General features: G+C 48.3%; 1 protein-coding gene across 2 annotated transcripts; it reads right to left on the bottom strand.

The window, feature by feature from the left end:
• Positions 1-2,021: 2,021 nt before the first annotated feature.
• NOL9 (nucleolar protein 9) lies at positions 2,022-24,712 on the bottom strand. 2 transcript variants are annotated; one of them, XM_078452498.2, is made up of 12 exons: positions 24,315-24,712; positions 22,463-22,682; positions 20,270-20,397; positions 17,114-17,249; positions 16,895-16,988; positions 16,243-16,340; positions 10,782-10,943; positions 10,284-10,581; positions 9,185-9,296; positions 7,745-7,922; positions 6,105-6,238; positions 2,022-5,417 (listed from the first exon to the last, which is right to left on the bottom strand). In XM_078452498.2, the coding sequence occupies exons 1-12, from the start codon at positions 24,669-24,671 to the stop codon at positions 5,268-5,270; spliced, it is 2,067 nt and encodes a 688-aa protein (XP_078308624.1). In that variant the 5' UTR covers positions 24,672-24,712; the 3' UTR covers positions 2,022-5,267. The 2 variants fall into 2 exon arrangements, with proteins under 2 accessions (XP_078308624.1, XP_078308623.1); XM_078452497.2 differs by having other exon boundaries at positions 16,895-16,991; positions 24,315-24,711.
• Positions 24,713-25,130: the final 418 nt, after the last annotated feature.

Below are 25,130 nucleotides of genomic sequence, written 5' to 3'. Positions count from 1 at the left end.
TACTTATTTTTGAGAAAGAGAGAGAGAGCGAGTGAGCAAGGGAGGGGCAGAGAGAGAGAAGAGAATCCCAACCAGGCTCTACACTGTCAGCGCAGAGCCAGATGCGGGGCTCGAACTCACAAACCGTGAGATCATGACCTGAGCCAAAACCAAGAGTCTGGACACTTAACCGACTGAGCCACCCAGGAGCCCCACTACTAATTTTTTTTTAATGTTTATTTATTTTTGAGAGAGAGAGACATAGTGTGATCAGGGGAGGGGCAGAAAGAGAGAGAGAGAGAGGGAGGCACAGAATCCGAAGCAGGCTCCAGGCTCTGAGCTGTCAGCACAGAGCCAGACGGGGGTCTCGAACCCACGAACCAGGAGATCATGACCTGAGCCAAAGTCGGATGCTTGACCGACTGAGCCACCCAGGCGCCCTGCCAGGAGTTGGATGGCTGAGACAGAAAGCCTCCCCTTCCCACCTTCTCAGAAGACAGGACGTTACCTGCAGCCATAAATCAAAGCTGGCGGCTAAAACTGGCTGGACAACCCCCGCCTTCCATGTTCTCAGTTCATCATCTCACCAATTAACAAGGACAGAAGTGCCAGAAGTGCCCAGCCCCGAGAGCTTCTTCCAGGGCTCAGACTAATTCCGCAAGCGTGGGGTGGTGGCCCCTCTGAGACCCGGAAAGCCTCAAAGCCTCCTCTTCTTGCTCTGGGTCGTCAACCCTCGTTGGACAAAGAGGCGGAAAACACCACTTCCTGGGCGGAGGCTGAGCCAGAACCCACGTTCTGGCAGGACTGGATTCACACTTGCCCTCTGGTGGCACCTTGCCTGGCCCTCGAGCCACGTGTCAGACACATGCGCGTGTGCGCACACACACACACACACACACACACACACACACACACACAGTCTCTGCCCACCTAGACCCAACACCAGAGGGCTTCTCCCAGACTCAGCCCCAGACTGAATCTGTCCAACTGAATCGTCTGCACAGAAAACCAGAGCTTTCAGCCCCGCCAACCTGCTTCGCCTTGGACGCAGGCCCCCTGGGTGCTGCGTATTTGATGGTATGGACTTTGTGGCCATGGTTCACACCGGCTCCTTGCTGGTTTTCTCCCTTCCCATTCCCAAGTACGCATCTGCTCCCTGGAAAAGGGCTCTCGCGGTGCCGGCTGCCTCGCCGGGTGCCTTCCCTCCTTTCCTGGAAAGCAACTCCACGAAGACCTTCATCTCGCAATCCCAACAGCCAGCAGCTGGCCGGCCTCCTTGAGAGGAAATTCTCAGTTTGGTGGCCTCTCCCCGCCCGACAGACGTTCACAGCCCACCTTCCAAAGCCTCGGGATAACCCACACCACGGTCGGCTGAGCACCACAGTGGCATCAGGGCCCGTCGCCATGGCAACCCTTGGCTTCCCAGCCGGCTCAGCTCTATCTGCTGACTCCCAAGACTTTGCTTCCTCAGCTCCCGGCATTCCCAGATCGGACCTGCCACCCCTCACCTCCAAGTGGGTCTTGGTGACTGCCCGCAGCTGCCCCCTGCCCCACTTTCCCAGGCAAAGCCTCTCTGAAAAGGACTCCTTCCCCCTTACAGCAGTTGGCTCCCTGGTTCGGGCTCCGCTGGTCGGCCCAGGCTCCTCCCCTCCGCCAGGCCAGTGTGGGGACAGCGAGGACACAGTTGGGAGTTGCTGGGCTCGCATCACTGCGCTCAGGCACAGACCCCAGGCTGGTTTTCCTCTTTTCGAACCTCTCCGGCAGCAACACTCTCGGAGATGGGGCGGAAAGGACATAGCGTTTTCTCTTAACTTACATCCTCGGGCCCAAACAAAACTTAAACTCCCACTGCACTCAATATTGTGCTGGAAAAGGGCACCGGCATCTGCTAGGATTTCCTGTCTTCCCTGCTCTGGCATCCAGATCCCACGTCCCAATGCTTTATTCTCCCCAGTGTTCGTCACAACGTCTCCTGCGTTCAAATAACTCCCTGGAGTAAAATGGTCTATCTGTGCATACGTAATAAAAGTACACAATTAAACTCATGTTCTCAAAAATCTTTAATGATACAGAAGTTCACGTGTTAACTGAAAAGAGCTGCATAGAAAACCATACATATGGCAGGAACCCAATTCTGTAGAACACACGTGCCGTTTAGAAAAACACCAGACGAGACAGTGATCACCCACGTGGTGTGGCTAAAGCCACGTTCCACACGTGTGACGTGTTCATACAACTTGAAAAGCGGTTCAGTGGAAGTCTATGAAGAACTTCTAGGAACGGGGACTCAGTGGAGGGTATGGAACCCACGTCCCTGGTTGTGACAACAGTATACTTGGCTAGAAAGGGAAGACAGCTGTGGATTTAAACATTTAGTTTCTTCGACCCAGTGTGACCATAAGGAACACGATCTTGGTCCCTGTCTACACTGCCCCGCCACGTATAGACAAGTCTCATGCATCCCACGTACAGGCACCCGAGGGAACAGCCACCAACCCATCTCAGAAGTAAACAGGCTGAGGTCAAATATCTCTTGCAAAGTTCCTCGGCTGGCCCGTGGCCCCTTGGGATTCCAACTCAGCTCGGACATCAAAGCCTGCCGCCTTACCCACTATACGGCCACATCGAAGCCTAAGGAAGGAAGCTAGCAATCGGACAATTAAAAACAAAAAAAATCACCGTCTGGCACAACGGAAGGAACCTGCTCCCGTGTCCTCTGGTGCTCATGCGGCTGGGCAGAAACCCGAGTCCGGCAGGTAAGCAGCCACCTGTCACAGGGGTCCCAGCAGAGGGCTGGGCTCCGTCCACCCAGCCCAGGGCCCCCCACCCCCGCAGGCCTCTTCCAGACCGATTTCGCAAACATTCAAGGCACCTGAAGGGCCAGCTCAACTGGCCCTCTCCCCTTTCTCAGACCTCGTTTCCATGGCCGGCTCTGGGGAGGGGGGGGGGCGGTCACCGCTTCCGCCCCCAGGCCTAACAGAGGAGAGCTGGGAGCTGAACTTTGTTTACAAAATAAAACCCCAGGATCCAAGAATCTTGTTATCTATTTTCACATCTATCTTTCCTGTAGAGGAATCTCATTAAAACAACCGCAAAAGGAGCAACTAGGGGTTTCAAGTTCTGAGTCACATTATTTCTTTTTCTTAAATAAGCATGGAATCACACACACACACACACACACACACACACACACACACACACACACACACACACGGAGTTTGTGTTGAGAATAACTCTAGTATAGAACTTCCTACCATACTGCTGACACTGACAAAGGGACTGACATCCGGGGCGGATGGCACCACTGCCAGTCTGAGCAGGCCCACTGAGCTGGCCAGAGAGCCAAGTCCCCAGGGTCTCAGCCTTCAGAATGTCCCAGGCAGGTTCCTGGGCCCATGCTAGCCCGATGGCCATCTGACCGGTGGCTGGCAGCTCCCTCTAGCGGCAACGCTTGTTTACGTCACTCGTGGACAGCCCTGAAGAGCAGAAGGGAAATCGGGCCAAAGGCAGGCCTAGATGGAATGAAAACTCAAGTGCCAGGGCCCCACTTTCCTTCCTCTGGACACCTGCTGCCAATGACCTACAGTGGGGACCACCGTGAAGACACAAGGAAGTAGGGAAGGAGGCAGAAAGCTGATGATGGCAGATTGTTAAAATTCTTGGCAAGGCCAAGATAGAAAAACACACACAAGGTAAATTTAGAATCAAATAAGAGGCAACTAAGTTAGACCTTAAACAGTCTAGGGAATCAAAACCAATCCTGGAGGGTGGCAGAGTTCCAGTGAGAATGTGTGAGTGCGGGTCTCCGAGATGCGAGGGGCCACCAGGATGGTGATAACCGATGAACACAGATGAACACAGATGTTAAAACTCACATCGGAACGACCAGCCTTCCACACGAGCCGTAGGAAGCTGGAATTCACAAGACTAGTTTGAAATGCTACCTCCATCAGATTCTCACTGATCTAAGTGCACAAATGACATGATCCCACCTGACACCCTTGTTTACTGAAACCACTTCCAACCCTGGGGGATCAGGAACTGGGATAACCGGGAAGAAGGCAAAGGATGGATTCCCATCATCTTCCCCAAAGCCATCTGGGAGAACGGCGTCATCGCCGGCCTCCAGTGCCCCTAGGAGAAAGCGCTCGTGACACAGAACTGTCCGTCCTTATATACGAGTTCAGGTCCAGCTGTCAAAGGCAAGATGGGGCTTCCCACAGGTGCCCTGTCCGTCCTTCCAACAGCCTGGTGTGCAGCTCTGTGCACAGTGGGTCTTCAACCTCAGATGAGAAGTCAATTAGGACAGACAGAGTTGTAAAGAGGCCACAGGAAAGGTTTCCTGGATTTCAAAGCAACTTTTTCAGCTTACAGTCATCAGATAAAACAAAAAAAAAACCCCAAAATACAAAGGGTTTTTGAGTCCAAACTTTGTTAACTACTAAGCCTTGATTAAATTGAGCAGACCAAACATGATCTTTTAACACCGGACACACCAGGCCACAGGAATGGAAGAGAACGTGGACAGCACCAAATGACGGGATGAGAACGACCGCCTGGCCCTGACCGTCCACAAGTGGAGCCCACTGCTGGACCTCCTGCCCGTCTGCCATCGCTGCTCGAGGACGAGGGGAGCCCCCACATCCTGTTATGCTTGCGACCCTGCTGGCCGGCCTTCCTTCCTCTTTGGTAGATTTCTGTGGCCCCAGTTTCCCTATTTTTATTCAGATTCCCAAAACCAGGACGTTAAAGAGTTTTTTGAGGCATCAACTGTGTTCTTTCTGTTCTAATGATGTTCAAACTTTTTCCTGTTGCTTTAACCCTTTAGAAAATAAAAAAGTACGATGAACCATACAGTACACTAGGGCTGAACTCTAGATCACGTAGCTTGGAAAAGAGTTAAATTTAGAGGTGCCTGGGTGGCTCAGTTGGTTGGGTGTCTGACTTTGGCTCAGGTCATGACCTTAAGGTTTGTGAGTTCGAGCCCCAGATCAGGCTCTGTGCTGACAGCTGGGAGCCTGGAGCCTGCTTCAGGTTCTGTGCCTTCCTCTCTCTCTGCCCCTCCCCAGCTCACGCTCTGTCTCTGTCTCAAAAATAAATAAGAAAAACATAAGGAAAAAAAAAAAAAAAGAGTTAAATTTACTCTCAACAGATCCACGAGTTACCCAGGGAGCTCGCTTGCTGCGTCACTGCACAATTCCCGCCATCGCCGTCAGTCTGACGTCAGGCTGCAGACCGAGACGAGTTTTCTGGTAGAAAAGCTCCTGCCCCTATGGACCACACCAGTATCAGTTTATTTTTCGATAGAGCTTAGGTTTCGGGTGTACTTTCTCTTCACGTGTCTCCTCGGTTTCTCTTGCTCCAATTTTCTCTGATGCTCCAGGAAGTTTAGAATTATAATCTGTTGTGACGTAAGGTATTGTCCCTTCAAGCCCACGCTGGAACAGAAACAAACACAAGGAGGATGAGGGAAAGTCCCAAGTCCTGCCAGTCAGAGTTTGTAGTGTTTCTTTTCTTCCCCAGAAAATACTGTTGAAAGTGAGAGTCTGAGAAAGGCCCTCACACTCCTAAGGCCTCTGGTCCCCCTCCCCCTAGACAGCTCACTTGATGCAACTGGCCCAGTCACAAAGGTCACTGCCTTCTTTCTGTCCAATTCAACTCCACAAACACATTAACCGAGAGTAAGTGGGCGTGGGTGTGTTTCTCTCTCACACAAGTTAGGACAAGCAGCTAGGAGGGGTGGGACGTCCATGACCTCCCCAGGCTGCCAGAAGGCCTTGCAGTCTGGCTTCCAGGCCACCACACAGATGTCCTTGGCCAACATGACCTTCCCATCAATGTGCCCAAAGACTGTCCTCAGGACGGGGTAACCCTGGAGAGATCACCTCTGCTCTCTTTTCCCACAAGCTACTCCTGGGATGATGGCTCTACCACTGGACCCCTGACCACAAATGGCGGCAATTCATGGTCTTGGACCTCTGAGGCCACCCTGACACTCTATCTGCCTCATCCAGCTTCTACAACCAAGTGTGAGTTTCCCACACAATAACGTGTTCCCATGACTCTCTTCGCCATGGACACGACCAGCGACTTTCAGGGCTGCCCCTGGGAGTGTGAGTGCTCACCTGGCTCTTGAAGACACACTGCGGAATGGAAATGGCTCCGACCAATAGGCAATTCACATTTCTTAGCTCTTCTGGGGGCACAGGAGTGAGGATGTGGTACAGCCGCTTCTCCATGTCGATCCCTCTACAAATTCCTTGAAGACACACAAAACACTAAGATATCCTTTCTGGAAAATATTAAATCTCCCTACCACTGAGAATCAAAGAATGGCTTTTAAAATAAGAATTTCAGGGGGGCCCGGGTGGCTCAATCGGTTGAGCATCTGACCTCAGGTCACGATCTCACGGTTCGTGGGTTCGAGCCCCGCGTCGGGCTCTGTGCTGACAGCTCAGAACCTGGATCTTGCTTCAGATTCTGTGTCTCCCTCTCTCTGCCCCTCCCCGGCTCGTGTTCTGTCTCTCCCTCAAAAATAAATAAACATTAAAAAAAAATTTTTTTAATAAAAAAAATAAAACTAATTTCCATTTCAACTGTGTTTTGCTTTGAAAATACAAAGTTCCAAGAGACGGGAGTATCTGACGACTCTTAGTCCCCTTCTCCTTGTTTAGCTGTGAGGAACCAAAGCGGTCCATATGCCAGAGTCCCGGACTGTCTTCAATAAGGCGCACACAGACCAGAGGGAGAAAAGCCACCATGAGGAACAGACAGACGACACAATCTTTCCCCATCACCAATTCCTCCTTCAGGGTCGGTACCAGGTGACACAGTTTCTGAGGAAACACTTCTGCGAAGTAGCAGTATATGAAACAAAAATTTGTAATTATTTAAGGGTTTTGCTAATTTTGGGTTACTTAAGTCCAGCACCCTTCTAGAATCATACCCTGACATTTACTGACCTCAGTGAGCCAGGGGGACAATCACATGAGGTAGGCCTGGCGAAGGAGGAAGGGCCCCGAAGCAGTACGAGGCCAATGGTCCTGGGCCCATGTGATGGGGACCACCAGGGTGTGACATGATCATGTCTGTCCTCAGACCACCCGACCGTGAAGTCCGGCACGGAAACGGTGGCCCAGACTCTTGGCAGAGTAAGAAGAAATGAGACGGACGGAGGAATCTGACGTCCCTGGGAAACGAGCTACCAAAACCTGCTAGCGGGTTGAATGTGGTGAACAGAGGTGGACCCAGGACAGGTGGACCCAGGGCAGGGTGAATCTTCCAAGGATTCTTCACAGGCCTGGGAACAGGAGAGGATGCCGGGTGGGAGGGGCTCTGGGGAGAACATTAGGACCTCAGTCATGAATCTAGGACTCAGATGCCAGTGAGAGACCCAAGTGAAGACACACACTGCTAACGTGGGCTTGGAACTCAGACACGCAGTCAGGCTACAGAGATCCAGTGAGATCAGCCTAAAGGTAGATCTAGGGTCCCAGCATGGGGACAGGTGGCCTAGGGAAAATGTGTCAAGTGAGAAGAAGGTCATGACCGGGCCCTCAAGAATCCTAGATGTAGAGCTGGCAGGAGAAGCAGAGAAAATGCTGCTTCCTTCCTGCCCACCAGCCCCCAGGCCCACTGTATAGAAGCCAGAGACACTCTCTGACCACTCCAGCTGGAGACTGATACAAGGTCAAGACCAGCCATCTACAGGCGGAGAAGGGGATCAATTTCAGTTGATATACAGACATGGTTTACTCTCACTCACCAAATCCCAAACAATCACAGATTGGAGTCTGGGCGAGCAGGATTGGTCCATTTGCGTACCCTCTAACATCATCTAGGATCTTGCAGAGACCAACCCAGCTGGCATTCACAGCATACAATATATGGGTAGGAGCGACGTCAGCATGAGTAATTCGGAGAGCAACTGCATTGAAAGGGACCTGGAAAATAAATGTGCATCTCCCTCAATTAGTTCAACTGGAAAGATTACTTTTAATTTTTAAAAGTTGACTAACCAGCTATCTAAAGTTACGTTGGCCAGAGCCACCTGGGTGGCTCAGTCGGTTGAGCATCTGACTTTGGCTCAGGTCATGATCTTGCGGTTCGTGAGTTCAAGTCTCACATCAGGCTCGCTGCTGTCAGCACAGAGCCCGCTTTGGATCCTCTGTCCGCCCTCTCTCTGTCTCTCCCTTCTCTTACTTTCTCAAAAATAAATATTAAAAAGAAAGAAAGAAAGAAAGAAAGAAAGAAAGAAAGAAAGAAAGAAAGAAAGAAAGAAAGAAAAGGAAAGGAAGAAGGAAGGAGGTAGGGAGAGAGATTAGTAAGTTAGTTATGTTGGCCAAAGTGCTTACCAAAAAGTATCTAAACAGAGTGGAAACACTAACAAACATTGGCTAAATATTTAACACAGAGAAATTCAAAAGAAGTTCTCTGCCAGCCAACACTTGCTAGACACCTAAACTGATGTCTAGAACTTTCTTGTCTGAACAGACACACAAGACTCAAGCAAGTCTCCAGATAACCTGAATGGGGTGAAGTCTAGGGGGATTCCAAGATGCAAATGCAAGCGGGGTGAGCCTCCCCTTCTGACCACTGTGAAGACTCACTGCTTCCACATGACCGTCTTGGGAGGTCTGGCCCAGCCTCTGTTTTACGCCTAAGATACCAAAACACGCAGCTCAAAAGTAGAAATGCAGAGCTGGGCTCCCCAGCGCCACCTCTGGGATGAGGCAGAACGTTCTTTTTTTTTTTTTTTTTTTTTTTTTTAATGTTTATTCTTGAGAGAGAGCGAGCGAGCACAAGTGTGTGCAGGGGAGAGGCAGAGAGAGAGAGAGAGAATATCCCAAGCAGGCTCTGTACTGTCAGTGCAGAGCCTGATGAAGGGCTCGAACTCATGAACCTTGAGATCATGACCTGAGTCGAAATCAAGAGTCACTTAAATGACTGAGCCACCCAGGCACCCCCAGGAAGAACGTTCTTAACCAGCACGAAGCACAGTCATGCCCAACACAGGGCAGCAGCTAAGAGCGTGGACTCTCAAGCTAGAGCTTTCAACCTCCCATCTGTAAAGTGAGGCAGTTACAGAAGCCACAGAACAGGGCTGTTCTGGGGGTAAGAGGCCAGAAGAACACCCGGCTCACAGGAAGCCATACAAGTGTTGGCTAAGTAAACAAAGACAATTCCTCGTACAAGTTCAGGTTACCTGATAGGGTGTCAGACCATGTAAAGGATAAAGTGGTTTTGGCACCGGGGGCTGCAGCTGGCCGAGGTAACCCAGTACCGCCAGATCACGAAGAACTTTGTTATGCGACTCTCTGAAAAGTAAATCAGAACGAAGTAGAGATTTAACCTTACACATCCACCTCCCGTTCAGAAACACAGTACGTTGGTCATTACACAGATTATACATACACGAGCACACACTCCCACCTTGACATTGGCACACCCTGCCTTTCTGTAAACCCACTGGAAAAACATGATGCCTAAAGACGCGCCTTTAAATAAAGGCTCTTGGCAACCAGAGCTGGAGGCCGCTTCTGGCTATGGGTCTTCCTCAACCTATGATGTGGTTTCATCCTCATACACCCACCGGAAGCTGAAAATATGGAAGGATGAAAACGCCTTTAAGACACCTCGCACACTGGGGCGACTGAGGGGCTCAGTCAGTTGAGCATCTGACTTGGCTCAGGTCATGATCTCAGGATTCATGGGTCCAAGCTCCGCATCGGGCTCTGTACTGACAGGTCGGACCCCAGAGCCTGCTTCGGATTCTGTGTCTCCCTACCTTTCTGCCCCTCCCCTGCTTGTACTGTCTCTCTCAAAAATAAATAAATAAACTTTAAAAAAAAGAAAAATTAAAAAAAGTTTTTAAAAATTTTTAAATGTTTATTTTTGAGAGAAGGAGAAACAGAGCACGAGTAGGGGAGGGGCAGAGAGAGAGGGAGACACAGAATCTGAAGCAGGCTCCAGGCTCTGAGCTGTCAGCCAAGAGCCCGACGCGGGGCTTGAACCCACGAACCATGAGATCATGACCTGAGCCGAAGTTGGACACTTAACCGGCTGAGCCGCCCAGGCACCCCTAAAATTTTTTTTTGGAAATCAAACCATCTTAAATCAGGGACTGTCTATATTTCCATTGGGAAAATAATGGCTCAGAAAACAGCCGATTCTCCTTCATAAACATGTAGCAGTGGCAGAGATTTGAACATTTGTAGAGAAATTCTTCCCTTTAAGGAAATGAGAGCAGAGAGGCTTATTACACTGAAGAGAACTCTATCCTCCATCCACGGTGGCTGACTCACCTATTTCTTGGCGTTTTTCTAAATGCAAAGTCTGACTGGACGCAAATCAGCTTATGTCCAGTGAACACAACGGGACTCTCCTTTTCTTCATCGGCAAATTCCAAACTCTCTGTAAACTCCGCCAGCTGGAAACCTCTGTTCCGGATTCTGGACTTGCTCTTTGTGTACAGGCCGTCCATGTCGTCTACATAGTCAGGAGTGAGGTTTGGCATGTACTTACTCCGCCCGGAACTGAACTGGACCACGTGGCTGGGAGACAGCAGCCGGATGAGATCGATGAGAAGCAGAAGCCCATTATCTGTGAGGAAGGTGACACGAGCAGTTAGCACACTAAAATGCAAGGACACGTTTCTACGAGAAAACGGTACATCTGTCTGTGACACAGAAAGATCAGTAAGAACGATTTCCTAAGAACGGGGCTTCAGCGTTACGGCCAGAAGCCAAAAGCTTACTCGTACCGCCCACCCTTTGCTGCGAGATGCGCCTCCACAGGCTTACCTGACACCCAGCCCATCGTGTTGACGATGAGAGGGGCCTCTCTCTTGTAGGAGCTGAACACGTACTGTATTATCTCAATATAATTCTCATAGTTGTTTTTACAAGAAGGTTTCCCATAATATACCATTTTCTGCGGTGTCCTCTGGTGAGTAAAAGGTGGTCCTAGGAAGATAAAGGTGAGAGTTTGCAGGACTATTTAAAAAGAGGCGAGGGCTCCGTGTCGGCCATTGCCAGCGACAAAGATTCGCAAGAAGTCAAAGATTATCCTACCACTAGGAATAGCTGTATCTCGTTTTCAGAATTCTAAGCTTTCAGGGCGTCTGGGGGGCTCAGTCATTAAGGTCATGATCTCAGGGTTAGTGAGTTCAAGTCCTACATCAGGTGAACACGAGCCCCACTTCTCTTTCTCTCCCTCTCTGCCCCTCGCTCACTTGTGCCTTCTCTCTTAAAAAAAAAAAAACAAAAAAAACTTAGCTTTAAATTTAATACAAAGACATCTTCATGTTCTTTTAATGTTTATTTTTGAGAGAGACAGAGACAGAGTGGAAGTGGGGGAGGGGCAGAAAGAGAGGGAGACACAGAATCCAAAGCAGGCTCCAGGCTCCCAGCTGTCAGCACAGAGCCCGACAGGGGCTCGAACTCACGAACTGTGAGATCATGACCTGAGCTGAAGTTGGATATTTATCCAAAGGAGCCACCCAGGCACACCCCCTCATTGTCACATATAATTAATCCCAATTCTTATTATGTCCTAACATGGCCATTCGTTTACTGAGCACCGACAAGACACTGATGCTCAGTGAGCCAAGTCAGTATCTTTCTAGATACTCAGGATACACGTGTGAACAAAACCATGTCCCCATCCTCGGACAAGTAAGCAGCAATCACTCACTAGCATGCAGCACTTCCTATGCCCCATGTATTTCACAAGTAGTCTCTAATTTTCATAAAAATCCTATGACGTAGGTAGTATTACTACGCCCATTTTTATAGAGGAGGACACAGATTAATTGACCAAGGTCATACAGCTAGTAGATACCAACTGCGCTTGAACTCAGGTGATTCAGCTCCAGAGAAAACGTTCCTTTTTTCTTTTTTTTTTTAATGTTTATTTATTTATTTTTTGAGAAAGAGGGAGAGGGAGAGGAAGAGGGAGAATGTGCATGGGGGACGGGCAGAGATAGAGAGAAGACAGAGAAACCCAACAAGTCTCCGTGCTGTCAACACAGCCCCACACAGGGCTCGAACCTATGAACTGCGAGATCATGACCTGAGCTGAAATCAAGAGTTGGACGCTTGCTTAACCAACTGAGCCACCCAGGTGCCCCCAGAGCAAACATTCCTAACCGTAGCACCAGTCCGTCAAAACTGACCTACTTCCCTTATCTGGCTGGTGACCAGGACCACATGGCACCACGGTCAGCAGGGTGAGGGCCATGGTTAATGTGGTTGGTGCCAGGCCACCTGGGACAGGGCTGGCAAGGCTCCCCTCAAAGGTGGAGTAAGGGGACTTGGGGCAGCCCACAGCTGAGGAAGTGGCCTGCACAGCAGAGGGATTGAACAAATACAAAGAGACTGAGTAAATATGCAAATACACTGACAACAATCACAGCCAGAGTTGTTATCATCAGATATGGAACTTATAAATACGGGAGGAGGAAGGCTAACTAGAATAAACTCAGGGTGTCAGACCAGAATCAGAATGACTGCAGTAAACTTGTGGCTCTTGATAAATAGAAAATATGTACACAGAAGCATAAACGTAGTGTATACGTATGTACGAATACGTATGCACATAATATACATGTATGGGTTTAAACGTGCATGTATTTCCTAGCTCTGTCCACCGAGGGGATCTACAAGCAGTGACACCCCAGAAGAAGTAACAAATAATACACCTAGTTACAGACAGAGTGGAAAACCCTGGCAAACACTTATCTTAACCAAATGATCAGAGGCAACCTCTCTGGTGACGACAGGGCCAACTGACAGCTTGCTGAAATGATGCACTGAGAACACAGCACCACATGTCAATCAAGCCATGAGGGGCACTCGACAGGTACTCTTCCAAATTGCCAAGGTCATGAACGATAAGGAAAGCTGGAGGAACTGCTCCAGACCGAGGACTAAAGATTTGCAAATATACGCTGGGCCGGGGCAGGCAGCTGGATGATGTACGAGGGACAGTATTCCACCAGTTCAGCTGCTCTGATTTGGTGGCTGCATTAGGATTATATAGCGGAGTGTCCTTGTTTGGGGAAACACCTACTGAAATATTAAGGGGTAAAAAAGAAAAGTAAATGCACTGGGGAAAACATAAAAGAAACAAAGGAACAATGAAACCAGCTAAAGAGCAAAGTCCAAACAATTAGTTTTGATAAAACTGTAAAAGCAATGTGAATGCTCTACTTATTCTCATTGTCAAAAAGTCTGTTAAATCTAGAACATATCCAGCAACCTGATATATCATCTGCTTCTCTTAAAAGTCAACTAAACAGGGATGCCTGGCTGGCTCAGTCAATAGAGCGTGAAACTCTTGATCTCAGGGTTACCAGTTCAAACCCCACATGGGGTACAGAGATTACTTTAAAACTCAAGTCTTTTTTTTTTTTTTTTCAACGTTTTTTTTTTTTTTTTAATTTATTTTTTGGGACAGAGAGAGACAGAGCATGAACGGGGGAGGGGCAGAGAGAGAGGGAGACACAGAATCGGAAACAGGCTCCAGGCTCCGAGCCATCAGCCCAGAGCCTGACGCGGGGCTCGAACTCACGAACCGCGAGATCATGACCTGGCTGAAGTCGGACGCTTAACCGACTGCGCCACCCAGGCGCCCCTAAAACTCAAGTCTTAAACCTGTTAAAAGTCAACTAAACAGGGGTGCCTGGGTGTCTCAGTCAGTTAAGCGTCTGACTTTTGATTTCAGCTCAGGTCATGATCTCAAAGTTCATGGGATCAAGCTCCATGCTGGGCTCCATGCTTGGAGACTGCTTGGGATTCTCTCTCTCTCTCTGCCTCCTCCCCTGCTCATGTGCATGCTCTCTCTCTCTCTCTCAAAATAAATAAACTTAAAAAAATTTTTTAAATAAATAAATAAAATTTAAAAGTCAACCAAACAAAAATCACACAACTATCTTGACAGACACAGAAAAAGCACTTGACAAAAACCTAACGCCCTTTCATGACAACAAACATTCCACACGCTAGAAAAAGAAGGCAGCTTCTTCACCCTGGAGAAGGAACGCAACTGACAATGAAAACCCACAGCTGACAGCATGGACAGCATGGTGAAGCGCATTCCCTCTAAGATGAGGAATAAGAAATGTTTCCTCCTATTCAACACTGTACTGGAGGTCCTAGCCTTTTCTTAGACAGGAAAAAGGAATTGAAGGCATCCAAACTGGAAGGAAGACGTAAAACTATTTCTATCCACAGATGACGATCTTCTATCTAGAAAATCCAGGGGCGCCTGGGTGGCTTGGTCGGTTAAGCGTCCCGACTTCGGCTCAGGTCATGGTCTCACGGTCTGTGAGTTCGAGCCCCACGTCGGGCTCTGTGCTGACAGCTCAGAGCCTGGAGCCTGTTTCGGATTCTGTGTCTCCCTCTCTCTCTGCCCCCCCCGTTCATGCTCTGTCTCTCTCTGTCTCAAAAATAAATAAACGTTAAAAAAAAAAAAAAAAAGAAAATCCAAAGAAATCCGTAGGAAACCTACTGGAGGTAATACGGGAATTCAGCAAAGTTGCAGGGTACGTGGTCAACACACAAAAATCACATGTGTTTCAATATACCAGTAGTGAAGAATCTGGAAAGGAAATTAGGAGAGCAATTCCACTTACAGTATTAGCTAGAAGAATCCAATCCTTAGGAACAAATCTAACCAAGGAAGTGAAAGACTTCCACACTGAAAATCACAAAATTTTGCTGAAAGAAATTAAAGAGCTAAAAAACTGGAAAGGCACCCTGTGTTCGTAAGAAGACTGATCATTGGGGCCTCTGGGTGGCTCGGTCGGTTAAGTGTCTGACTTTGGCTCAGGTCATAATCTCACAGTTGGTAGGTCTGAGCCCCGTGTTGGGCTTTGCACCGACAGCTCAGAGCCTGGAGCCTGCTTCGGATTCTGTGTCTCCCTTCCTCTCTGCCCCTTCCCCACTTATATTCTCTCCACCCCGCCCCAAATAAATGAATAAATCTTTTAAAATCAGCAAAAAGAAAAAAAAAATTATGCTTAGTGAAAAAAACAGTCACCCAAGGACAGATATTGTTAAGGTCTCGCCTACAGGAGGGGCTTGGAGCAGGTGAACTCACAGGGACAGAAAGCAAAATAGAGGTCACCAGGAGCAGGAAGGAGGACAGGTGCTATTTAACAGGGACAGCATCTCAGTTTGGGATGACGAAAAAATTTTGGATGTAGGTGGTGATGGCTACGTAACACTGTGAACGTACTTAATGTCACTGAACTGTACGCTTATCAGTGGTTAAAACAGTAAATAGTATCACATTTTGTATATTTTACCATTAAAAAAAAGCAACATGGGATTCTGGGTTGGATTCTGGACCATAAAAAGGATGTTAGTAGGATAACTGATGGATTTTGATTAAAATCTGTAGTTAACAGTACTGTGTCAATGTAATTTCTAGGTTTAAATCATTATATATGGTTACATAAAATGTAAATACTATAGGAAGGTATGTTTCTGATTTACACACAACAAAGTGGGTATTGGTTCCATTTACCAAAATGGAACCCTAGAAAATTACCATAGTTTTGTTTTTTGGAAGCTAGGAGAACCGTTATAAGAAGACCGGGGGACGGGGCGCCTGGGTGGCGCAGTCGGTTAAGCGTCCGACTTCAGCCAGGTCACGATCTCACGGTCCGTGAGTTCGAGCCCCGCGTCAGGCTCTGGGCTGATGGCTCGGAGCCTGGAGCCTGTTTCTGATTCTGTGTCTCCCTCTCTCTCTGCCCCTCCCCCGTTCATGCTCTGTCTCTCTCTGTCCCAAAAATAAATAAAAAACGTTGAAAAAAAAAAAAGTTAAAAAAAAAAAAAAAGACCGGGAGTTTGGGTGGAAGGGGGAATATTCACTTTTACACTTTCTTTTTTTCATATTTATACTTTTCATTTTTTTAGTTTTTTCTATCATTATGTTTGAGTTTTATAAAACCAAGACATTTAAGAAATATACAACACACTTTCTCGCTAATATAAACAAACATTAAAAAAAGGTGGCGGGGGGGGGGGGAGGCTGGGTGGCTCAGTCGGTGAAGCATCCTACATTAGCTCAGGTCATTATCTCATAGCTCGTGAGTTCAAGCCCTTTGTTGGGTTCGTGCCGACAGCTCAAAGCCTGGAGCCTGCTTCAGATTCTGTGTCTCCCTCTCTCTCTGCCCCTCCCCTGTTTGTGTTCAGTCTCTCTCTCAAATATAAATAAACATTAAAAAAAAAAAAAAAAGAAACGTGTAATACATACCTAGAATTGGTTCTGTAATATTAAGTAAGGAAATGCAACCTGGAGGCGTAAATTCTGTCTGTCCCAGATCACATTCCAAATAGTCAACACAGGAAATACTGAAAATTTGAAAGGAAGAAAGAAAACCTTAGCTAGCTTTACTATGTCAAATGAATACATAAGATCTCACAGATTTTATGCAACACACAGGCATAATCCACCCTTTTATAGTCTTTTAGGTTGGATGCTCCAAACATGACAATCAACGAAAAGAAAATGTGCAGGCACGGTCATAGTGTCCACTCACAATATGGATACAACTTGGTACTACCTAAAATTTTACTTTCGAAATACAACGGAATTTCCCCTACTCTGAACCTCTGGGTATGGACAAATACAGAATCTAAGACAGGCGGCCCCTCTTGCCCCCTCGCTGATAAGCGAGGTCAGTCACTGTCTCGCTCCCAAACACAGCAGAACAGAGACAGTCATTGCTCAGCTGAGCGGCTTTGCACAGACTTATAGACAATCTCTACTTAGATGTCAAGATGCATTCCTGTCTAGTTTCTTAAGTCAAAAATCCTATTTCATGCCCCAAATCTAATAACGTGTCTAAACAGAAAAAAATTAAGAAACAAAAAATAAAAACAAAAAAAAAAAACCCCACTCTTACCTATTTAGCAACTGGTTAATCAGGTATCTATTAAACGTTGACTTTCCAACATCCTGAGAGCCACAAACCAGAATGACAGGGCAGCCGTCTACTTCTTCTGGAGGCAAAAGAAACATTGACGCCTAGGATTAGCCACCTTCTTTAGGGCTCTAATCGCAAATCATAACCCTCTGAGGCTCTGGTGGACGAACACTCCGTTTATCACTACGCGCCACTCACCACAGGACACAGTGACCAGCTCTTCCATGGCAGACAGGGCACTCTCAGTTAAACGAAGGCCGTTCTTCTTCTTCTCTCTTTTGATGCCAACAGACCTCAGGGCTAAATGTTCAGAGTTAATCTGGAAGGTTGGGCTCTGAAATTAAGAATGTAAGCTTTAAGAAAAGATGAACACAGTGCACGTTTCGTCGTCTAGGTCTAGGCTAGTAAACCTCAAACAGTTGTGAGCTACAAAAGACAAACCTGGTCCCTCCTTTCTCTCACGCCCAAAGCCAACTCTTCCGTAATGCTCGTCAGCTGTCCCTGCAGTCACCCCTACCTGTCCTCCTAGCTCACACGTACTTCCAGGCTGCCGTCACCTCTGCAGGAGGCCCCCCCAGGAAAGGAAAACCTGTGCAAATATAAAAGTGATTGCCCCAAGAACAATTCAACAGAAGACCACAGCTGTCCAACAGGTTGGTGATTTAGAGTAACATCAAGGCAGTCTCCAAAAACATAAAGTAAAAAGACAAAGAACATGCACAGAGCTGAGAGCACGCGGAAGACAGGCCCGCTAACCCACTGGCGCTCCCGCGGAAGTAACAGGAAACCACGGAAGCAACCCACAGCATCAAGAGCAGACCTCCTCGCGGATGCAGGTGGGGTTTGGAGGGAATAAGGCCTCTGGGGTGAAGGTGAAGAAGATCAAGGAAGAGCCCCCCATGCACGATCATATCCTCATGCAATTCATCACCCCCAAGATAAAGACATCGTAGAAGGCACGAGAATCGGTCTGGTGTGTGACTTCCTATCAGCAACTCTGAATTCTAGAGAACAATGGAGCAAGGCCTTCAAGGTTTTGAGGAAAAGACTCTACACTCTGCTCAACTATCAGTCACGGAGAGTAAAATAAGAATAACTCCTGGGGAGAAAAAAAAAAAGAACATCTTATGAGATCATATAAAGTTCACCATCTGCCGGATATGAAGAAATAAGGCTAGAATGTAGTAACACACATTGGGGGAGGAAAGTTACCCAAGAAAGAGCATAAGGAATATAAACGGTGGTGGTGAAGTCCCAGAAAAAAATAAATAAATAAAGTTAAAAATAAATGGAAAAAAAAAAAATCAAGGCGTTTAGAATCTTCGCTTACAAGAAGCAAATCTCAGTAACACGGGGCCTCCACCTCCTCCTCCACGGTCCTCAACAAGCTACTGGCTTCTGAGCTAGATTAAACTGATGCAACCACAACAGTGCATTCACTGTCCTGACCCCATTTCATACCTTCTGTCACTCAAACCTCCAACACCTACTTACTAGCTCTGCTCCCACTCAGTGATGATGATCCTGATCTGCTTCCTGGAGCAAAACGAACCACTCAGAAGAGAACTTCTACTTGGCGGCCCCCCCCCACCCGCACACCCCTGCAGCCCATCCCGCCATTTCCTCCGGCTACTCCTACTCTAGGTCAGCTGCCTGTGCTCCCAAGGCCACTGCCCCAGGCCTGCAGACACCAGAACCAGAAGCCTTCCTTCGGGACGCCTCACTTCGAGTGTCCTCACCTCTCTGCCGCATCCTCGGCACCCTCCCTGCTCTAGATCATTCGCACCTGCTGTGTCCAAACCTGTTGGGGTTTTTTCATCCATCTGAACAAAAAACAAAACTCTGACCACACTCCTCCAAATACTGTGTCATTTCTCTCCTTCCCCGTACCGCTTAACTCTACAAAGGCAAAATCTCTTACTATTAAACCTGAGAGTTGCTCTCTGCCCAGGCTCCCGACCTTATTCCAATCAGTCTGCCCCACCCGCCCCAGCGGTCTACTGCGGACACGCTAGTCCAGACCACACGCCTACACACAAGCTCCCTTCTCAGGCCTCACCTACCATCAGCATCTGCCACAACTGCCCACGTCCAGCTCCTCTGAACACCTCTTGACCACACCCTGGTTTTTCTCTACCATCAGTGACCACTCTGTCTCAGCCTCTGCTGTTCCCTCATCCACACCTCTTCTGGTCTCAGCGCCTAAGGGCTCAGACTTTGAACCTCTCTACCTCTCTGTATCCACTCCCTTGGTGTTATTATCCCATCTCACGGCCCAGAGACCATTCTGCTGAAAGCTCCCAACTCCAGAATCACGCATGCAACTGGCCACTTGACATCTCCAATGGTCTAACAGGCACCTCAAAGCTAACATCTCAATCTGCAACTCCTACACCACCCCCACGTCAGTAACTCCACGCACCCGGGCGGGTAGGCTAACTAGCTTGAGCTTGATGTCATCCCTGATTCTTCCCCATGCCTCACATCCAGTCAGCCTGATAAAAATCCTGCAGGTTAGGCTCAATTTATGGCTCATGGGAAACAATTACAGAAACAGAGCCTGACTGTTAAGAAATTAAGAACGTGACCAGCAAAACTTCGGAGACGACAGAGACATGACAGAAAGTATAGTGCACCAACGTACATTCACAGAGAAAAATTTATTTACTGTCTCAAGCGAATGAATTAAGATAAAAAGATAACCATCCGGAGGTGCCTGGGTGGCTCAGTCGGTTAAGCTTCCAACTTCAGCTCAGGTCACGATCTCATGGTTCGTGAGTCTGAGCCCTACGTCGGGCTCTGTGCTGACAGCTCGGAGCCTGGACCCTGCTTCGGAGTCTGTCTCTCTCTCTGTCTCTGCCACCCCTCCCGCATGTGCTCTGTCTCCCTCTCTTTCTCTCTCTCTCTCCACCGCCTCAAAAATAATCATTTAAAAAGAAAAAAAAAAAAAAAAAAAAAGAAAACCATTTGAAAAATTCCAAAAGTCGGGGCACCTGGCTGGCTCAGTCGGTAAAGCATGCAACTCCTGACCCTCAGGTTCTGTGTTTGAGCCCCATGTTGAGAGGGAGGTTAAAACAAAACTTCGAAAAAATAAATAACAACTCCAAAAGGCATTTAACCACTTACAATATGAAAGAACGGCTTTCGCTAGGGAACAACACGGGGAAGGGGAGACATTTCTCATGACAGACCGTTCTGCACACACCTTTTCACCATATACACGTATGACATTTTGTACAACCCGCAGCACAGCACAACAGCCACGCTGCTCTCTAATCGCGCATCCTACAGTCATCTGATAGGACTGCTCTGGTGAAACTAACGAGCACAACTCTGAATGAAAACTGGTCGCACCTCTTGTACAAAGACGTAAGATAAACCCGGGTGGCTGACTAAGAAGTTTACGGTGGAGGTTCTCAGCTGTTCCAACATCACAATGGAACACAGAGGAGAAAAATTCTTCATCAACCAGCATCTGTCATCTGCAAAAAGAAAAATTAAGTACCTTAGAAATAGTAACTCCAGGGGTGCCTGGGGGGCTCAGCGGGTTAAGCGACTGGCTCTCGATTTCAGCTCAGGTCACGATCTCATGGTTCAGTTCATGGGATCGAGCCCTGAGTTGCACTCTGAGCTAACAGCACAGACCCTGCTTGGGATTCTGGCTCCTTCTCTCTGTGCCTTTCCTCTGTGCATGCAGGCATGCGCTCTCTCTCTCTCCCAAAAATAAACAAACATTAGGAAAAAAAAAAAAAAAAAAAAGGTGGGAATGCAAACTGGTGTAGCCACTCTGGCAATACACTGGCAAAACAATATGGCAATACTCTGGCAAAACAATATGGAGGTTCCTCAAAAAATTAAAAACAGAACGACTCAAGGGCCCAGCAACCGCACTACTAGGTATCTATCCAAGGGATACAGGTATGCTGTTTCGAAGGGGCACGTGCACCCCAATGTTTATAGCAGCACTATCAACAATAGCCAAAGTATGGAAAGAACCCAAATGTCCATCGATGGATGAATGGATAAAGAAGACGTGGTATATTGGGGTGCCTGGTGGCTTTGTGGGTTAAGCGTTCGACTTTGACTCAGGTCATGGTCTCGCGGTTGATGAGTTCAAACCCCGTATCATCAGGCTTTGTGCTGACAGCTCAGAGCCTGGAGCATGCTTCAGATTCTGTGTCTCCTCTCTCTGCCCCTCTACCACTCGTGCTTGCACGTGCTCTCTCTCTCTCTCAAAAATAAATTTTAAAAAATTAAAAAAAAAAAAAGGAAGATGTGGTATATATATATATATATATATATATATACAATGAGATATTACTCGGCAGTCAAAAAGAATGAAATCTTGTCATTTCCAACTACGTGGATGGAACTGGAGGGTATTATGGTAAGCGAAATTAGTCGGTCAGAGAAAGACAAACATCATATGACTTTACTCATATGAAGGCTTTAAAATACAAAACAGATGAACGTAAGGGAAGGGAAGAAAAAGAATATAAAAACAGGAAGGGATCAAAACATAAGAGACTCTTAAATATGGAGAACAAACAGAGGGTTACTGGAGGGGTTGTGGGAGGGGGGATGGGCTAAATGGGTAAGTGGCACTAAGGAATCTACTCCTGAAATCACTGTTGCACTATATACTAACTAACTTGGATGAAAATTTTAAAAATAAATTTAAATAAATAAATAAAAATAATAAAATAAAAAGAAAAGAAAAGAAAAGAAAGAGAGAAAGAAAGAAAAAGAAAAAAAATAGTAACTTCGTTAAATTCTACACTGTTTAGGACCACCCTCTCCTCAGCTGAATTGTCAACTTTTTGAGAGCAGTAATTATGTTAAGGGCCTTCTTCAAGAAACCATACTGCATAATAAGAACACACCTGGATGGAGAGAGAAGTCAATCCAGGATTGCTTTGGCCACACTCTAGCTGTGTGGCCTTGGGTAACTTTTCTCATCTGAAAAATGGTGAAAATAAGTTTCACTCACAGGACCCATGTGAAGGTTTAAATAGACACAGAAAAGCGTACAATATCTAGGCAATAGGAAGCATCTAAAAATATTAGCCTTGGGGACACCTGGGTGTCGCAGTTGGTTAAGCGTTTAGGTCCAGGTCATGATCTCACAGTTTTGTGGGTTTGAGCCCCGTGCTGGGCTCTGGGCCAGCAATGTGGAGTCTGCTTGGGATTCTCTCTCTTTCCCTCTCTCTCTGCCCCTCCCCCACTTGTGCTGTCTCTCAAAATAAACAAAAGTAAAAACAAAAATACAAATATTACTGGGGGCGCATGGATGGCTCAGTTGGTTGGGAGTCTGACTTCAGCTCAGGTCATGATCTCATGCTTCATGGGTTTGAGCCCCGCGTCGGGCTCTGTGCTGATGACTCAGAGCCTGGAGCCTGCTTCCGATTCTGTGTCTCCCTCTTTTTCTGCCCCTCCCCGCCTGCGCTCTGTCTCTCTCTCAAAAATAAACATTACAAAAAGATAAAAATAATAACACTAGCCTTATTATAGTATACCCTCAGTAAATTATCCGTTTATTTTCCTTACCCCGGTTAAGATGAGATCTGAGCAAAGCTCGGGCTTCCCTTTTCACCTCCTTCTTGCTTTTCTCAGGCACAGAATAATGAACTGCGTTGATAGTAAGGCGAGAATGAGTGTAGGTAGAGAAGACATCTTGGGCAGGGTGGCCTTGGCTGATGGTATAACCTAACACCTGCACCTGGCCATAGAGGCACGTCACACGACAGATCCCGCTAAAAGTAAAACCCTACAAGGAAAGGGGGGTGGGCAAAAAAGAAATAACATGACAAATCCTGTTACTAATGACTGAAAAAAAATTTTTTAATTAATTAATTTTGAAAGCATACTCATAAGAGCATGAGCAGGGGAAGAGTACAGAGAGAGGGAGAGAGAATCCCAAGCAGGCTCTACCCTGTCAGTGCTGAGCCCCACGCAGGGCTTGATCCCATTAACCGTGAGGTTATGACCTGAGCCTAAATCAAGAGTTGGACGCTGAACCGACTGAGCCATCCAGGTGTCCCCATGACTGAAATTTTCAAAACTTTTTTTTTTTAACTAAACTCTATGCTGAACATGGGCCTCAAACTGATGACTCTGAGACCAAGAGTAGCATGCACCACCCACTGAGGAAGGCATCCCCTTCCTCTTAAAAAAAAAAAAAAAAAAAAAAAAAAAAAAAAAAAAATGTGTTGGGGCACCTGGGTGGCTCAGTTGGTTTAGCATCAGACTTCAGCTCAGGTCATGATCTCACGGTTTGTAAATGCAAGCCCCGCGTCGGGCTCTGTGCTGACAGCTCAGAGCCTGGAGCCTGTTTCGGATTTTGGGTCTCCCTCTCTCTGCCCCTTCCCTGCGCACGGGCTCTCTCTCTCTCAAAAATAAACATTAAAAAATTTTTTGAGAAACATAAAAAATAAAAAATATGTCTAGAGGTGCTGGGTGTCTCAGTTGGTTTCAGCCTCTGACTCTTGATTTTGGGTCAGGTCATGATCTCACAATTCGGGAGCTCGAGCCCGGCATCAGGCTCTGTACTTCGTGGAGAGCCTGCTTGGGTTGGGATTCTCTCTCTTTCTACCTCTGCCCCTCTCCCCTGCTCCTGCTCACTCACTCTCTCCAAAATAAAATAAAATTCTAAACTCTTAGTTGCTATTCACATAACAAGTAACTTCTGAGTAACAACACGTTGTACTAGGTGACCATCGGGTACTGATTATCCTTACCCTAATTTCATATCCCACCACAGCTACAGAGATGGCTGGTGTATAGACACATGAAAAACAAGCGGGTCCCATGAACTGGGCTCTGCAGCTGTCACAGACCTATCTCTACCAAGGCCCACTGCCCGCCAAGTTTCTCCCGTTCCTGGGCTTTCACATCCCCCCGACACTGCAGGAAGACCTCCCACACCAGCATCCAAGTGAAGAGCCCAGGTCCTGAAATTAAGCTGCCTGGGTTTGAGTCTTAGCTCTGCCCCTACTCTACGCCTTTCAGCAAGTTACCCAAACTATACCTCGGTTTCTTCGTCCGTAAACATTTACGGAAATGAAGGTAATGACTCCATAGAGCTGAGAGTATTAAAAGGGCTCACAAACCTAAAACACTTAGAACGTAGAGCCCGGCCTCTCTAAGCACCCCGAAAACGTGAGCTGGTCCTATTATTTCCTGCTATTAAATTCCCTTCGGCTCTCAAAGCCTAGAGCTCCACAACAGGTTCCTAGTCACCCCCTGCTCAGCACCGCCGCCAGGAGGAACGCTCTCGACCCGGGGCCGCAGAGCCCGCACGGTCTTCTCCCAGCCCGCGAGTCCCGGAGCTGCTCCCCATTCCCTCCCCCCCCCCCCCCCGATCGCGGCCGGCCAGCCTCCCCCCACCGGCGCGACCCACCTGGTCCCGCGGCAGCAGCAGCAAGGCGCGGCCCGGGCCGGCCGGCCGCACCGGCGGGATGGGGAGGGTCGTGGGGCAACTCGGGGCGGGGGCCGCGGCCGGGGCCGGGCTGGGGGCCGCGGTCTTGGGCCTCCGGGCGGCCGAGCGCGACACCAGGCAGCCGCTCTCCCGCCAGTCCGCGCCGGCCGCCTGGGCTTGTAGCAGCCGCCGCCGCAGGCGCCTCCGGCCGCACCAGCGCAGGGTCCCGAGCCGGCGGCGGGGCCGGCGGCTGAGGACGAGCTGGGGCCGAGCCTTGCGGGCCCGCAGCCACGTGGAGCGGGAAGGACCCCGCTTGAGAAGCAACTGGGCGTCCGCCATGTTGGCCGCGGGCGCCTGCCGCGCGAGAATCTCCCGAGATCCGGTCGCTCCGCCCCTCGGCCCGTCGTGCGGCGGAAAGTAGAGGCCGGGGGTGGAGGGCGCCCTCTGCCGGCCGCCCGCGGCAGCGCACGTGGGCTCCAGCAGGCCCCCCCCCCCCCCGGAGGCTCCTGCCGGCCTGGAGCGGCAGGGGCGGCAGCCTAGGTCACACCCCGTGGGGCCGTCCCACCGAGGGCCCTATTTACATTATGCAAAAGCCCCACCCCGGCCAGATACCCCACTCGGAATCCAGGGCCACATCTCCGGAAATCCACTTGGAATTGTTGTTTTTTTTTTCTGGCAGAAAAAGAGCCAGGACTGGCAGCTTAAACAAAACCAGTCTATTTGCATACCGTGTTTGCATGCAGTTGTCTTTGGGCTGAAGGGGGACACCCTGGAAAAGAAGGCGAACCCAGGATGACT

Source organism: Panthera onca, chromosome C1 (genome assembly GCF_046562875.1).
Source record: "Panthera onca isolate mPanOnc1 chromosome C1, mPanOnc1 haplotype 2, whole genome shotgun sequence".
In the NCBI taxonomy this organism is placed as follows: Eukaryota; Metazoa; Chordata; class Mammalia; order Carnivora; family Felidae; genus Panthera; species Panthera onca.
This window is presented reverse-complemented; position numbering and strand designations above follow the sequence as displayed.

What these genes read in the sequence shown, in the direction of transcription:
- NOL9 (XM_078452497.2), bottom strand. Translation starts at nt 24,671, where the DNA reads ATGGCGGACGCCCAGTTGCTTCTCAAGCGGGGTCCTTCCCGCTCCACG. An exon ending in TGCTGCTGCCGCGGGACCAG is followed by an intron (nt 22,683 to 24,314) that starts GTGGGTCGCGCC and finishes CTTTCCTTGTAG; the next exon opens with GGTTTTACTTTTAGCGGGAT. An exon ending in CTGTGATTGTTTGGGATTTG is followed by an intron (nt 6,239 to 7,744) that starts GTGAGTGAGAGT and finishes TGTGTCTTCAAG; the next exon opens with GAATTTGTAGAGGGATCGAC.